The 17,300-nt window shown below is 50.8% G+C and overlaps 1 protein-coding gene across 1 annotated transcript; it reads left to right on the top strand.

Moving 5' to 3' along the window:
• Positions 1-2,695: 2,695 nt before the first annotated feature.
• On the top strand, positions 2,696-9,701 carry GAL3ST4 (galactose-3-O-sulfotransferase 4; the record flags this gene model as incomplete). The annotated part of the gene is given in 3 exon segments (XM_062512157.1): positions 2,696-2,786; positions 5,805-6,067; positions 8,913-9,701. Coding segments are annotated over 3 exon segments (1,143 nt in total), but the record flags the coding sequence as incomplete, so codon positions are not given.
• Positions 9,702-17,300: the final 7,599 nt, after the last annotated feature.

Below are 17,300 nucleotides of genomic sequence, written 5' to 3'. Positions count from 1 at the left end.
CAAATTCCCGGTCCCAAATTCCCATTCCCGATCCCCAAATCCCGATCCCCAAATCCCGATCCCCAAATTCCCGATCCCCAAATTCCCGATCCCAAATTCCCGATCCCAAATTGCCATTCCCGATCCCCAAATTCCCGATCCCCAAATTCCCGATCCCAAATTCCCGATCCCAAATTCCCGGTCCCGCTCCGCCCGCCCGGGGCCGTCCCGGGGCGGGGCCGGAGACAAAAGGGAAAAGTTTTCGGGGCCGGGAAAAGAAGGATCGGGAACTTCGGGAATTTTTCTGTTGTTGTTGTTGGGTTTGGGGTTTTTTGTTGTTTTTGGTTTTGGGTTTTTGGGTTTTTTTGGGAGGATTCCGGGAAGTTTTCGGGGAGTTCCGGAAAGTTTTGGGATCGCCCGGATAAAAACCCCGGGATGTGAGCCCGGGATGTGGCGGAGCTGAGCGAGGCCGCGGTGAGAGAGGGAATGGGGGAAAACCGGGAATGGGGAAAAACCGGGAATGGGGAGGGGAAAATCCGGGAATGGGAAGGGGAAAATCCGGGAATGGGAAGGGGGAAAATCCGGGAATGGGGAGGGGAAAAACCGGGAATGGGAAGGGGAAAAACCGGGAATGGGAAGGGGAAAATCCGGGAATGGGAAGGGGGAAAATCCGGGAATGGGGAGGGGAAAAACCGGGAATGGGGAAAAACCGGGAATGGGGAGGGGAGAAACCGGGAATGGGAAGGGGGAAAATCGGGAATGGGGAGGGGAAAAACCGGGAATGGGAAGGGAGAAAATCCGGGAATAGGGACAGAAAACCGGGAATGGGGAAAAAACGGGAATGGGGAAAATCCGGCAATGGGGAAAACCGGGGATGGGGGAAAAACCGGGAATGGTAAAAAAATCGGGAATTGGGAGGGGGGACCGGGAATGGGGACAGAAAACCGGGAATAGGGAAAAGCGGGATTTGGGATTTGGGTGGGGTGCAAATCGGGATGTGGGGATGAAACCTGGGAACTGGGGACAGGGAATTGGGAAACTGGGATTGGAGGGGGGAATGGGGGGAAACTGGGAATGGGAAACACGGGGGGATGCCGGGACTGGGATTGGGGAGTGGGACTGGGGACACTGGGATTGGGATTTGGGAGCACTGGGACTGGGGACCCTGGGACTGGGATTGGGGACACTGGGACTGGGGACACTGGGACTGGGATTTGGGATCTGGGATTTGGGACACTGAGACTGGGATTTGGGACACTGGGACTGGGGACCCTGGGACTGGGATTGGGGACACTGGGACTGGGGACCCTGGGACTGGGATTTGGGATCTGGGATTTGGGACACTGAGACTGGGATTGGGGACACTGGGATTGGGAACAATGAGACTGGGATTTGGGATCTGGGATTGGGGACAGGGACTGGGATTGGGGACACTGGGATTGGGATTTGGGAGCACTGGGATTTGGGACACTGGGACTGGGATTGGGGACACTGGGACTGGGGACCCTGGGACTGGGATTTGGGATCTGGGATTGGGATTTGGGATCTCGGATTGGGGACACTGGGACTGGGATTGGGGACACTGGGACTGGGATTTGGGATCTGGGATTTGGGGACACTGGGATTGGAGACACTGGGACTGGGATTTGGGATCTGGGATTTGGGGACACTGGGATTGGGGACACTGGGATTGGGGACACTGGGACTGGGATTGGGGACACTGGGATTGGGGACACTGGGATTGGGGACACTGGGATTGGGATTTGGGACACTGGGATTGGGGACACTGGGATTGGGGACACTGGGACTGGGATTTGGGATCTGGGATTGGGGACACTGGGATTGGGGACACTGGGATTGGGATTTGGGACACTGGGACTGGATCTGGGGACAGGGACTGGGATTGAGGACACTGGGATTTGGGGACACTGGGACTGGGGACACTGGGACTGGGATTTGGGATCTGGGACTGGGATTTGGGACACTGGGACTGGGATTTGGGACACTGGGGTTGGGGACAGTGGGACTGGGATTTGGGGACTGGGATTTGGGACCTGGGATTGGGGACACTGGGACTGGGATTTGGGATCTGGGATTTGGGACATTGGGATTGGGGACACTGGGACTGGGATTTGGGGTCTGGGATTGGAGACACTGGGACTGGGATTTGGGATCTGGGATTTGGGATCTCGGATTGGGGACACTGGGACTGGGATTTGGGACACTGGGATTTGGGACACTGGGATTGGGGACACTGGGACTGGGATTTGGGGTCTGGGAATTGTCCCCACCCGTTCCCATTTTCTGGGGTGACCTCTCACTTTCCTCCCCTCTCCCCCATCCCAGTATTCCCTCCCCCATCCCAGTATCCCCTCCCCCCATCCCAGTATCCCCCTCCCCCCATCCCAGTATCCTCCCCTCCCCCCATCCCAGTATCCCCCCATCCCCCATCCCAGTATCCCCTCCCCCCATCCCAGTATCCCCCCCTCCCCCCATCCCAGTATCCCCCTCCCCCATCCCAGTACCCCCCCATCCCAGTATCCTCCCCTCCCCCCATCCCAGTATCCCCCTCCCCCATCCCAGTATCCTCCCCTCCCCCCATCCCAGTATCCCCCATCCCAGTACCCCCCCCCCCGTTCTCCCCTCCCCCATCCCCAGGATGAAGCTCCTCCTCCTCCTCCTCCCCTCCCCCCCCGGCTGTCGCCGTCTCTCCCCTCTCGCCGTCGCCCTCGGAGCCTTCCTCACCCTCAGCCTCACCCTGGGGCTGCTGGGGGGGCCCTTCCGACAAAGGTGAGACCCCGGAATTCCGCGGCAATTCCCGAAATTCCGGGGCGATCCCGAATTCCGGGGATCCTAAGTGCCCTAAAAATGGGGGAAATTGGGGTTTCTTTGGCACCTCGGGGGGGGCCCTTGCGCCGCAGGTGAGACCCCCCGGTTCTGGGGGAATTCCCGAAATTTTGGGACAAATCACAAATTCCAGGGGATGTTCCCCAAATTCCAGGGGAATCCCCTGAAATTCCGGGGGAAATCCCCAAAATTCCAGGGAATGTCCTGAAACCCCAGGGGAAATCTCCAAATTTCAGGATTTAGAGGGGAAATGCCGGGATTCAGGTGGGATCGGGGTGTGGAATATCGCGATATTTGGGACGAATATCGTGACTCAGGTGTGGAATATCGCGATTTTGGGACGAATATCGTGACTCAGGCGTGGAATATCGCGATTTTGGGGACGAATATCGTGACTCAGGCGTGGAATATCGCGATTTTGGGGACGAATATCATGACTCAGGTGTGGAATATCGCGATTTTGGGGACGAATATCGTGACTCAGGTGTGGAATATCGCGATATTTGGGACGAATATCGTGACTCAGGTGTGGAATATCGCGATTTTGGGGACGAATATCGTGACTCAGGCGTGGAATATCGCGATTTTGGGTGTGGAATATCGTGACTCAGGTGTGGAATATCGCGATTTTGGGTGTGGAATATCGTGACTCAGGTGTGGAATATCGCGATTTTGGGGATAAATATCGTGACTCAGACGTGGAATATCGCGATTTTGGGGATGAATATCGTGACTCAGACGTGGAATATCGCGATTTTGGGTGTGGAATATCGTGATTCAGGTGTGGAATATCGCGATTTTGGGGATAAATACCGTGACTCAGGCGTGGAATATCGCGATTTTTGGTACGAATATCACGACTTAGGTGTGGAATATCGCAACGTAGGCATGGAATAGCACAATTTTGGGGACGAATATCGTGACTCGGGTGTGGAATATCGCGATATTTGGGACGAATATCGTGACTCAGGTGTGGAATATCGCGATTTTGGGGACAAATATCGTGACTCAGGCGTGGAATATCGCGATTTTGGGTACGAATATCGTGACTCAGGTGTGGAATATCGCGATTTTGGGTGTGGAATATCGTGACTCAGGTGTGGAATATCGCGATATTTGGGACGAATATCGTGACTCAGGCGTGGAATATCGCGATTTTGGGTACGAATATCGTGACTCAGGTGTGGAATATCGCGATATTTGGGACGAATATCGTGACTCAGGCGTGGAATATCGCGATATTTGGGACGAATATCGTGACTCAGGCGTGGAATATCGCGATTTTGGGTACGAATATCGTGACTCAGGCGTGGAATATCGCGATTTTGGGTGTGGAATATCGTGACTCAGGTGTGGAATATCGCGATTTTGGGTGTGGAATATCGTGACTCAGGTGTGGAATATCGCGATTTTGGGGATAAATATCGTGACTCAGACGTGGAATATCGCGATCTTGGGGACGAATATCGTGATTCAGGTGTGGAATATCGCGATTTTGGGTACGAATATCGTGATTTAGGTGTGGAATATCGCGATATTTGGGACGAATATCGTGACTCAGGTGTGGAATATCGCGATATTTGGGACGAATATCGTGACTCAGGCGTGGAATATCGCGATTTTGGGTGTGAATATCGTGACTCAGGCGTGGAATATCGCGATTTTTGGTGCAAATATCGTGACTCAGGCGTGGAATATCGCGATATTTGGGACGAATATCGTGACTCAGGTGTGGAATATCGCGATTTTGGGTGTGGAATATCGTGACTCAGGTGTGGAATATCGCGATATTTGGGACGAATATCGTGACTCAGGCGTGGAATATCGCGATTTTGGGGACGAATATCGTGACTCAGGTGTGGAATATCGCGATTTTTGGTGAGAATATCGTGACTCAGGTGTGGAATATCGCGATTTTGGGGATAAATACCGTGACTCAGGCGTGGAATATCGCGATTTTTGGTACGAATATCACGACTTAGGTGTGGAATATCGCAACGTAGGCATGGAATAGCACAATTTTGGGGACGAATATCGTGACTCGGGTGTGGAATATCGCGATATTTGGGACGAATATCGTGACTCAGGTGTGGAATATCGCGATTTTGGGGACAAATATCGTGACTCAGGCGTGGAATATCGCGATTTTGGGTACGAATATCGTGACTCAGGTGTGGAATATCGCGATTTTGGGTGTGGAATATCGTGACTCAGGCGTGGAATATCGCGATTTTGGGTACGAATATCGTGACTCAGGCGTGGAATATCGCGATTTTGGGTACGAATATCGTGACTCAGGTGTGGAATATCGCGATTTTGGGTGTGGAATATCGTGACTCAGGCGTGGAATATCGCGATTTTGGGTGTGGAATATCGTGACTCAGGTGTGGAATATCGCGATATTTGGGACGAATATCGTGACTCAGGCGTGGAATATCGCGATTTTGGGTACGAATATCGTGACTCAGGTGTGGAATATCGCGATTTTGGGGACGAATATCGTGACTCAGGTGTGGAATATCGCGATATTTGGGACGAATATCGTGACTCAGGTGTGGAATATCGCGATTTTGGGTACGAATATCGTGACTCAGGCGTGGAATATCGCGATTTTGGGGATAAATATCGTGACTCAGGCGTGGAATATCGCGATTTTTGGTGCGAATATCGTGACTCAGGCGTGGAATATCGCGATTTTGGGTGCGAATATCGTGACTCAGGCGTGGAATATCGCGATTTTGGGGACGAATATCGTGACTCAGGCGTGGAATATCGCGATTTTGGGTGTGAATATCGTGACTCAGGCGTGGAATATCGCGATTTTTGGTGCGAATATCGTGACTCGGGTGTGGAATATCGCGATTTTTGGTGCGAATATCGCTCCTCCGGGAGCACACGCCAGGCCTGAGAGGCGAAACCCCGGGATCCGGACGGGATTCGCGGCGGGACTATCGCGATATAACCACGCTCCCGCGGCGGCCGTCGCGATCCCCGCAGCCCGTCCCCCGCGGCCGCCCCGCCGTGCCGGCCCCTGTCGCACATCGTGTTCCTCAAGACGCACAAGACGGGCGGCAGCAGCCTGGTGAACGTCCTGTCGCGATACGGGGAGTCGCGACGGCTGCGCTTCGCCCTCCCCCACCGTTACCAGTTCGGGTACCCGTCCCCCTTCCGGGCCGAGCGCGTGCGAGGCTTCGCGCCCGGGGCCCGCTTCGACATCCTGTGCCACCACATGCGCTTCGAGGCGCGCTGAGGTCAGCACGGGGCCGGGGAAATGGGGGAAAAATGGGGATTTGGGGGGGGGGAATGGGGAAATGGGGGGGAAATGGGGATTTGGGGGATAAAAAATGGGGATTTGGGGGGGAAATGGGGAAATGGGGGAAAAATGGGGATTTGGGGGATAAAAAATGGGGATTTGGGGGGAAATGGGGATTTGGGGGGGGAAATGGAGATTTTGGGGAAAAAATGGGGAAATGGGGGGGAAATGGGGATTTGGGGGATAAAAAATGGGGATTTGGGGGATAAAAATGGGGATTTGGGGGGGAAATGGGGATTTGGGGAAAAAATGGGGATTTGGGGAAAAAATGGGGATTTGGGGGGAGGAATGGGGATTTGGGGGATAAAAAATGGGGATTTGGGGGGAAATGGGGAAATGGGGGGGAAATGGGGATTTGGGGGGGGGGGAATGGGGAAATGGGGAAAAAATGGGGATTTGGGGGGGAAATGGGGATTTTGGGGAAAAAATGGGGAAATGGGGGGTAAATGGGGATTTGGGGGATAAAAAATGGGGATTTGGGGGGAAATGGGGATTTGGGGGGGGAAATGGAGATTTTGGGGAAAAAATGGGGAAATGGGGGGGAAATGGGGATTTGGGGGATAAAAAATGGGGATTTGGGGGGAGGAATGGGGATTTGGGGGGGAAATGGGGGGGGGAATGGGGGGGGATAAAAAATGGGGATTTGGGGAAAAATGGGGATTTGGGGGGGGGGAATGGGGAAATGGGGGGGAAATGGGGATTTGGGGAAAAAATGGGGATTTGGGGGGCAAAAAATGGGGATTTGGGGGGGAAATGGGGATTTGGGGAAAAAATGGGGATTTGGGGGATAAAAAATGGGGATTTGGGGGGAAAATTGGGGTGTTTGGAGATTTTTTTTTGAAATTTTTGATGGATTTTTTTGTGATTTTTTTTTTTCTGATTTTTGAAGGATTTTTTTGAAGATTTTCTGGGATTTCTTTTTGACTTTTGGGAGATTTTTGGGGATTTTTTGGGTATTTTTTTGGGGATTTTTGGGGATTTTTTGGGGATTTTTTGAGTAATTCTCTGGCAATTTTTAGGAGATTTTTTTGGGATTTTTGGAGGGTTTTTTGGGGGGATTTTTTGGGGATTTTTAAAGGATTTTTGGGAGATGTTTGGAAGGTTTTTTGCAGATTTTTGAAAGATTTTTTTTTGCAATTTTTTGGCGATTTTTGGGAATTTTTTGGCTTTTTTGAGGTTTCTTGTGGCTTTTTTGGGGATTTTTGGGCTTTTTTTGGCTTTTTTTGAGGTTTTCGGGGGATTTTTAAATGATTTTTTTTAAAGGATTTTTGGAAGATTTTGGGGATTTTTTGGAGTATTTTTTGGGTGATTTTCTGAGGATTTTTGGGGATACTTGTGTTGATTTTTTTAGGGGTTTTTTTTGGTGATTTTTTTGAGGAATTTTTTTGTGATATTTTGGTGATTCTTTGGGTGCTATTTTTTTGCTGATTCTTTTGGATGATTTTTAATTTTTTTTAGGTGCCATTTTTTTGCTGAATCATTTGGATGATTTTTAATTATTTTTAGGTGCTATTTTTTTGCTGATTCATTTGGATGATTTTTAATTTTTTTTTTAGGTGCCATTTTTTTGCTGATTCATTTGGATGATTTTTAATTTTTTTTTAGGTGCCATTTTTTTTGCTGATTCATTTGGATGATTTTTAATTTTTTTTTAGGTGCTATTTTTTTGCTGATTCATTTGGATGATTTTTAAATTTTTTTTTAGGTGCTATTTTTTTGCTGATTCATTTGGATGATTTTTAAATTTTTTTTTAGGTGCCATTTTTTTGCTGATTCATTTGGATGATTTTTAATTTTTTTTTAGGTGCCATTTTTTTGCTGAATCATTTGGATGATTTTTAATTTTTTTTAGGTGATATTTTTTTGCTGATTCATTTGGATGATTTTTAATTTTTTTTAGGTGCCATTTTTTTGCTGATTCATTTGGATGATTTTTAATTTTTTTTTAGGTGCCATTTTTTTGCTGAATCATTTGGATGATTTTTAATTATTTTTAGGTTCTATTTTTTTGCTGATTCATTTGGATGATTTTTAAATTTTTTTTTAGGTGCTATTTTTTTGCTGATTCATTTGGATGATTTTTAATTTTTTTTTAGGTGCCATTTTTTTGCTGAATCATTTGGATGATTTTAATTTTTTTTAGGTGCTATTTTTTTGCTGATTCATTTGGATGATTTTTAATTTTTTTTTAGGTGCCATTTTTTTGCTGATTCATTTGGATGATTTTTAATTTTTTTTTAGGTGCCATTTTTTTGCTGATTCATTTGGATGATTTTTAATTTTTTTTTAGGTGCCATTTTTTTGCTGAATCATTTGGATGATTTTTAATTATTTTTAGGTGCTATTTTTTTGCTGATTCATTTGGATGATTTTTAGGTTTTTTTTTAGGTGCTGTTTTTTTTTGCTGATTCTTTTGGTTGCTTCCTTTATTGACGCTTTAGGATTTTTCTGGGCGACATTTTGACAACTTTTCATTTGCTTTTTTCGGCGACCTTTTGATGATTCCTCGGGCGATTCCTCCGCTGATTTTTTTTCTTTTTTTGGACGATCTTTTCCTGACGTTTCGATGATTTTTTTTTTTTCGTTTTAATTTGCTTTCCGCGCGACCTCTCCGAGACTTCCCGACTTTCCGCGTTCTTCCCCGAGCCGACGGCTTCGACGACGCCGTTCTTCCTCCCGTCCCGCCCGCGCTCCGCCCTCGCCCCTCCCCGTTCTTTCCCTACCCTTTCCCACCTCCCCGTCTCATTCCGACTTTGATTTTCCCCCGTCCCAGGTGCGGCGGGTGATGCCCAACGACTCCTTCTACTTCTCCATCGTGCGCGACCCCGGCACGCTCGGCGAATCCGCCTTCTCGTACTTCCGCGCCGCCGCTCCCGCCTTCCGCCGCTCGCCGTCCCTCGACGCCTTCCTGGCCTCCCCTTCGCGTTTCTTCCGCGCGGGGCTCCGCGGGAATCACTACGCCCGGAACCTGCAGTGGTTCGACTTCGGCCTGCCGGAGCCGGCGCGTTCCGAGGAGATCCCGGCGATGCTGGCGGAGCTGGAGCGCCGCTTCCCGCTGGTGCTGCTGGCCGAGAGCTTCGACGAGTCGCTGGTGCTGCTGCGGCACCGCCTGTGCTGGCCCGACGGCTCCGTGGATCTCTTCCCGCACAACTCCCGCGGGTCCTCCCGGGATCTGTCGCCCTCTCAGATCCGGCGGCTGCGGGATTGGAATTCCTTGGATTGGGCGCTCTACTCCCACTTCAACCGCAGCTTCTGGCGCCACGCCGAAAGCTTCGGGATGGAGCGGCTCCGCCGCGAGGTCGCCGAAATCCGGCGGCGCCGGAGGGTTCTGCAGGAGAAGTGTTTGGTGGGAGGGGGTCCGGTGCCCGCCCGCGAGATTCCCGACGGGAATCTCCGGCCTTTCCAACCGCCGGGAGGAGGGAAAATCCTGGGATTCGCGCTCAAGGAGGGGCTGGCGGCGGAGGAGCGGGAATTGTGCGGCCGCCTGGCGATGCCGGAGCTGCCCTACAAGGATCTGCTGGAGCGGCGGCAGTTCGGCAACGGGAGCGGAGCCGCCCGCTGAAATTCCCCTTTTTTTATTTTTTCTTTATTTTTTTTTTCCCCCGGGATTTAAGCAGGGGAGCCCGGGGAAAAAAAAAAAAAAGGGGGTGGGGGGGGGGGTTGGGGGTAAAAATCAACGGGAAAATTCCGCTGGGGATTTCGGGGCTGGAATTGTCCCACCCGTGCCTCAGTTTCCGCTTGGATAAGGTCGAAAAAATTCCAGGAATTTAGGGCAGTTTTCCCATGGATTCAGTCCTTTTCTGCTCCCCAGAAATGTGGGATGGGACCCCCGGAATTCCAGGAATTTGGGGGAATTTTCCCGTGGATTCAGTCCTTTTCTGCTCCCCAGAAATGTGGGATGGGACCCCCGGAATTCCAGGAATTTGGGGGAATTTTCCCGTGGATTCAGTCCTTTTCTGCTCCCCAGAAATGTGGGATGGGACCCCCGGAATTCCAGGAATTTGGGGGAATTTTCCCGTGGATTCAATCCTTTTCTGCCTCCCAAAAAGCTGGATAGGATTCCCCATAATTCCAGGAATTTGGGGAATTTTCCCATAGAGTAAATAGTTTTTTCCCTCCAAAAAATTGGGATGGGACCCCCAGAATTCCAGGAATTTGGGGGAATTTTCCCGTGGATTAAATCCTCTTCTGCTCCCCCAAAATGTGGGATGGGACCCCCAGAATTCCAGGAATTTGGGGGAATTTTCCTGTGGAATCACCGCAGTGCCTCAGTTTCCCGGGGTTCTCTAGTTTCTGGGAATTTTCTCATGGAGTAATGGTGTGCCTCCATTTCCCAAAAAAATCCCTGGATTTTCAGAAATATTTCCCCCTGAAAAATCCCAGGAATTTTCCCCAAAAACCGCTGCAGAACCCCAAAACTTGTAGGAATTTTGGGAATTTTTACTGGAACCACTCCGTGCCTCGTTTTACCCGTGAAAGGTACAAAACTCCCCCAGAATTCCAGGAATTTTGGGAATTTTTAATGGAACCACTCCGTGCCTCAGTTTCCCTGCTGGAAGGTACAAAAAATCCCAGCGGGAATCTTGGGAATTTTCTCCGTCTGGAACCGCTCCAGGCTTCAGTTTCCCTTCCCCTGGGACAGGTACTACACCTTCGCCCGTTTCTTCTGTTCCCCGTTAAATCCCGGTGGGAATTTGGGGAAATTTTGGGAATTCTGGTTGTGGAGCCGCTGAGTGCCTCGCTTATGTGTGTGTATATATATATCTATATAAAATAATAAACACGCGCTGATTGGCTCTGCCGGTCGTCAATCATTTCTGTGAGCCGCCCGATTGGCTCGTTTGGCTGTCGCGTGAGGGCGGGAATCGAGCATTACTGAAATCTGATTGGTCCAAAGGGGAGAAGCAGTGCGCGCCCTTCCGTGCTGCGCATGCGCGAGGCGGGAAATCCGGAAGGGGGCGCAGGCGCGTTCCGCCCTTCTTCTCCCTCAGCTTCGCCCAAGATGGCGCCGCCCATGGCGGCCGCCGCCGCTTCGCTCTCCCTCCTCCTCCTCCTCGTCCTCCGCCGCCGCCGCCGCCGCCGCCGCCGCCGCCTCGCCCTCCTCCACCGCCTCCGCCTCCTCCTCCTCCGCCGCCGCCGCCTCTCCGCGCTCCGCCTTGCCTTCCTCCCCGCCCGCTCCTCCTGCTCCTCCTCCTCCCCTCAGGCCCCACCATGGCGGCGGCGCGGCCGCGTGTGGAGCCGCAGCCGCAGCTCCGCGTTCTGGGCCACGGTGCGGGAGAAAGCTCTGGGAGGCCGCGAGTGGAGCGAACGATTCCGCCTTCGCCCGGACACCTTCGACGCGTTGGTATCGCGACTGAGGGCGGCGATCGGGCGTCGCGACACCGCCATGAGGCGAGCGGTGCCCGCCGAGGTGCGCCTGGCGCTCACCCTGTGGCGCCTCGGGGCCGTCACCGAGTACCGGGCGCTGGAAGCGACTTTTGGGGTGTCCCGGAGCTCCGTGTGTAAAATCCTGAGGGATGTTTGCGGGGCCGTGGTTGGGATTCTGGGAGCGGAGGAAGAGGAGGAGGAGGAGGAGGATGAGGAGGGGATGAAGCTGCACCTGCCCAGGGATCCGGAGCGGGTCTGGAGGATGGGCGGGGACTGGGGGCAAACTTTGGGGGGGAAATGGAGAATCCCGGAGGGTTCTGGGGCGAAATCCCAAATCCCGGCGGATTCCGGCATGGAATCAGAAAATCCAGCGGATTCCAGCTCGAAATTCCCAGTCCCGACGGATTCCGGGAAGGAATTGCAAAACCCGGGGGGTTCCAGCCAAAAATCCCAAATCCCAGCGGCTTCGGGGTGGAAACTTGGAATCCCGGCGGATTCCTGGAGGGAGTTCCAAAATCCGACGGGTTCCGGCCCAAAATCCCAAACCCCGGCGGATTTGGAGGAGTTTGAGGAGCAGCTCCCGAAGAGTTCGGGGTCGGAATCCCAGATCCCGACGGGTTCCGGGCAGGAGCTCCAGGTCCCGGCGGAAAGTTCCGGAAGGAGCAGCAGGAAGAGGAAAATCCTGGTGGGAAACGCCCGGAAAAGCCGAAAATCGCCGAATTCCGGGCAGGAAACTCCGGGAAATTTTGGAATCCTTCCAATCCCAGCGGGAGATCCGGAAAATCCGCAAATTCCGTCGAAAAAATCCCGAAAGTCGGAGGTTCCGGGGGAAGGCTCGGAGATTCCGTCGGGAAATTCCGGGAACGGTCAAAATCCGTCGGGAAATTCCGGACTCTCGGAGGATTTTTCGGAGAACTCCGGGGATTCCCAAATGCAGCTGGAAGGGGCTGGAATTCCTCAAATTTCATCGGAGAACGCCCGAGAGCCGCGAACGTCTCCGGAAAGCTCCGGAAACGCCGGAATTTCCTTGGGAAAATCCCAGGGTTTTTTGGGAAACTCCCGAAGTTCCCAAATGCCATCAGGATTCCCCCAGATTCCATCGGGAAGCTCCCGGATCCCGTCAGAAAATTCCCAAATCCCGTCGGAAAATTCACAATATTCCCGAATCCCCTCGGGAAATTCCGGAACGCCGTCAGAAAATTCCCAAACCACCCCGGACCCCTCCCGGATCCCGCCCCACCCCCCAGTCTCCCCGGGATTCCCGGGATTCCCGTCCCCCCTCCCCCGCCTGGCCGGGGTCCTGGCCCGGCTGCGGATCCCGATCCGCGCCCCTCCCCCCCCCGCGGGGGGCGGGGCCCGTCGCGACTATCGCGACAGGAGGGGGGGGGAGGGGCGGCACGCGCTGACGCTCCAGGCCACGGTGGACGCGCGCGGCTGCCTCTGGAACGTGGAATTCCAGCGGCCCGGAGCCGGGATCCGGCGCTCGGCGCTGTTCAGGAGGATGCAGCGCAGGGGGGGCAGCGGCGGCGGGGGAAAACACGGGAATTCCGACGGAAAAAACGGGAATTCCGACGGGGAAAACGGGAATTCCGACGGGGAAAGAAACGGGAATTACGACGGGGAAAGAAACGGGAATTATGACAAAAGAAACGGGAATTCCGGCGGGGAAAACGGGAATTACGATGGCAAAAACGGGAATTCCGGCGGGAAAAGAAACAGGGATTCTGAGGGGAAAAAACCTGGGAATTCTGAGGGGGAAAACAGGGACTGTGGTGGGAACCTGGGGGGGTTTTCTGAGAATTCCCGGAATTTCGGTGACGCCAGTGGGAAATCTGGGGATTCTAGTGGGAGTTTTACCCAAAACCCCGGGAATTCTGCCGGAAATTTGGGGACTTCTGCTGGAAATTCATGGAGCTCTGTTGGAAATTCCTGGAATTCTGCTGGAGTTCTGTGGAATTCTGGAAATTCGAGGAATTTCGCTGGAGATTTGGAGACCGGTGATGGAAAATCAGTGAGTTCCTCTGGAATCCCCGGGAATTCCTCTGCACATTCCCAAAATTCCTCCGTGAATTCCCAGAGTTCCTTTGTAAATTCTCAAGATTCCTCCGTAAACCCCGGAAATTCCTCAGCAAATTCCCAAAATTCCTCCGTAAATCATGGGAATTCCTCCGTGAATTCAAAAAATTCCTTCGTAAATCCCGGGAATTCCTCTGTGAACTCCCAAAATTCCTCCCTAAACCCTGGGAATTCCTCTGCAAATTCCCAGAATTCCTCCGAAAATCATGGGAATTCCTCCATGAATTCCAAAAATTCCTTCGTAAATCCCGGGAATTCCTCTATGAACTCCCAAAATTCCTCCATGAATTCCCAAAATTCCTCTGAAAATTCCCAAAATTCCTCCGTGAATCCCCAAAATTCCTCCGTAAACCCTGGGAATTCCTCTGTGAACTCCCAAAATTCCTCCGTAAATCCCGGGAATTCTTCTGCTAATTCCCAAAATTCCTCCGTAAATCCCGGGAATTCTTCTGCTAATTCCCAAAATTCCTCCGTAAATCCCGGGAATTCTTCTGCTAATTCCCAAAATTCCTCCGCCAACCCCGGGAATTCCTCCGCGAACCCCCAAAATTCCTCCCTCGATCCCGCCCCGCTCCCCCCGAGCTCCTCGCCCTTCCCCTCTCCCGCGCCCCCCCCCGGTCCCCCCCTATTTTTTGGGGTCCCCACGTGACCCCCTCCTCCCCTGGCTCCTCCGGCCGTTCCGGGGGGGGGAGGGGGGTGTCCTCGGGGTGGGGGAGGGGCGGTTCAACCGCGGGGCCCTGCTGGCGTTCCGGGGGGCTCGGGGGGCGCTCCGGAGGCTCCGGGGCCGCTGGCGCTGCCTCGGGCACCGCAACGACACCGAGCTGGGTTTCCTGAGGACGCTGCTCCTGAGCTGCGTGCTCCTGCACAACCTGTGCCAGGTGAGCGGCGACCCCCTGCCCCCCCCGAGCTCACCTGGCCGCCGCGAGGAGGAGCAGGAGCAGGAGGAGGAGGAGGAGGAGGAGGAGGGAGGGGAAGATTGGGATGAGGAGGATGAGGAGGAGGGGAGGAAGGTGAGGGAGGCGGTGGTGGCGCTGCTGGAGGGGTGAGGGGAGGGAGTTTGGGGCGTTCAGAGAGTCCGCGAGCCGAAATTTGGGGGTCCGGGAGCTGAATTTTGGGGGATTTTGGAGGAAATTTTGGGAGCTCGGGGGAGTTTTGGGGGAGCTCAGAGAGTCCAGGAGCCAAATTTTGGGATCCCAGGGGCTCCAGGAGCAAAATCTGGGGCAGTTCAGAAGGTCCAGGAGCAAAATTTGGGGGGCTTGGATCCATTTTTGAGGAGCTCAGACAGTCCAGGACCTGAATTTTGGAGGATTTTGGATGCAATTTTGGGAGCTCTGCGAGATTTTAGGGAGCTCAGAAAGTCCAGGAGACAAATTCTGGGGTCCCAGGGACACCAGGAGCAAAATTTGGGGGACTCCAGAAAGTCCAGGAGCAAAATTTGAGAGGTTCAGGATCCATTTTTGGGGAGCTCAGGGGGATTTTGGGGGACTCAAGAGGGTCCAGGATCTGAATTTTGGGGTCCCAGGGGCTCCAGGAGCCAAATCCGGAGCAGTTCAGAAGGTCCAGGAGCAAAATTTGGGGGTCTTGGATCCGATTTTGGGGGGCTCAGGGGGATTTTAGGGAGCTCGGAGAGTCCAGAACCTGAATTTTGGGGGGGCTCAGAGTCCAGGAGCTGAAATTTGGGGGGTTCTGGATCCATTTTTGGGGAGCTCGGGAGGATTTCAGGAGCTCAGAGAGTGCAGGAACCAAATTTTGGGGGATTTTGGATGAAATTTTGAGGAGCTCTGTGAGATTTTGGGGAGCTTGGATCCCTTTTTGGGGAGCTCAGGGGGATTTTTGGGGGGACCAGGATCTGAACTTTGGGGTCCCAGGGGCTCAAGGATCCAATTTTGGGGGAGCTCAGCCTCAAATTTGGGGATCTTGAGAGTTTTGGAACCAAAATTTGGGGGGTTTAGACCCGGATTTGGGGGATTTAGATCCAAATTTGGGGAATTGAAACCCAAATTTTGGGGATTTAGACCCAAATTTTGAGGATTTTTGATCCAAATTTGGGGATCCAGACCCAAATTTTGGTGATTTAGACCCAAATTTTGGGAAGATTTTTGGGGTCTCGGGGAATTTGATTTAAATTTTGGGGCTCCCGAGTTTTTGGGGATCCAAATCCCAAATTTTGGGGGTGTCCTGGGGAGATTTTTTTTGGGGATTCTTGGAAAATTTTCGGGATCCGGAATTCGGGATTTTTTGGGGGGGTCCAATCCCCCAAATTTTGGTGTTTTCAGAGGTCGGTCCAGGGCCCAAATTTAAAGGATTTTGGGTTTTTCACACCCAAATCCGAGCTCCAAAAAGCCCCAAAATTGGGGAAAATCCCAAATTTTTTTTTCCCAGCTCCTCCCCCCCCTTCTTCCTCCACCCCTCCCCCACCCAGGAATTCAAAATAAAAATTTTCAAATTTTGTCCCAAAATCGTTTTGGTTTTTTTTATTATTAATATTTGAATAAATAAACGTTACAAAAGGGGGGTGGGGGGGGGAGGGCAGAGGGAGGGGGGACCCCCAAAAAGTGACGTTTATCCAAAAAAAAAAAAAAAAAATCCCAAAAATAATAATAATAAAAAAAACAATAAAAGGTGGGGGAGGGGCTCCCAAAAAAGTGATTTTTATCCTCAAAAAATTGGGACAAAACGGGGTGTTGGGGGAAAAAGAAAACAAACAAAAAAACTTCTTAAAAATCCAGGGGAAAAGCATTCCTGAAAAAAAATTTAAAATTTATTAAAAATTCCTTAAAAACTTTTTTGGGGTGGGGGAGGGGAAAAAGTGATGATTTTTGAGAATAAAAATCCTAAAATTGACCTAAAAATGGGGGGGAAAAGGAGGGAAAATAATAATAAAAAAAAAAGTTTCATAAAAATGAGGTGAAAAAAGTGGAAATTTGGGAGGAAAAAAAAAATTTGGGAATGGGGGAAGGGCAGAGGTGAAAGCACCGCTGGAAAGTCACAAAAATGACCTGAAAATTTGGGGTAAAAAGGTAAAAAAGTGGAAAAATTGGGAAAAAGCAGGAGGAAAAAACAAATGGGGAAATCCCAGGAAGAAAACTGAAAAAAAAACCACAGAAAAAAAAAAAAAAAGGAAAAAATTGGGAGGAAATCCAGGAAAAAAATTTGGAAAATTGCAAAGAAGAACTGAAAAAAAATAAAAGTCAGAAAAAAAGGGAAGAAAACCCAAAATAAGGGAGGGAAAAAAGAAAAAAAGAAATAGGGAAAAAACTGGAAAAATCAGAAAAAAAAATTGAAGAGGAAAAGAAGGAAAAAGAGAAAAAAAAAAAAGGGGAAAAGAACTGAAATAAAATGGAATCAAATAAGGAAAAAGTGGGAAAAAGAAAAAAAAAAACAATGGGAAAAATAATCAGAATAAACCCAGAAAAAAGTAAAAAAAAAATACCCAGAAAAAAAAAAATTGGGGAAAAAAAGAAAAATAAAATCTGATAAAAAGGGGAAAAAAATCCCCAAAAAAATTTTTTAAAATCATAAAAAAAGAAAAAAGTCCGAAAAAATCTCCCAAAAAATCGGAAAAAAAATTTAAAAAAAATTCATAAAAAATGAAAAAAACCCGTGAAAAAAAACCAGAAAATATTTTAACAAAATTTAAAAAAAATTTTGAAAAGGGAAAAAAATCCGAAAAAATCCCCAAAAACAAAAAAAAAAATATTTCAAAGTCCCCAAAAAA

The sequence above is a fragment of the Cinclus cinclus genome, chromosome 34, assembly GCF_963662255.1.
Source record: "Cinclus cinclus chromosome 34, bCinCin1.1, whole genome shotgun sequence".
NCBI classification, from domain to species: domain Eukaryota; kingdom Metazoa; phylum Chordata; class Aves; order Passeriformes; family Cinclidae; genus Cinclus; species Cinclus cinclus.
This window is presented reverse-complemented; position numbering and strand designations above follow the sequence as displayed.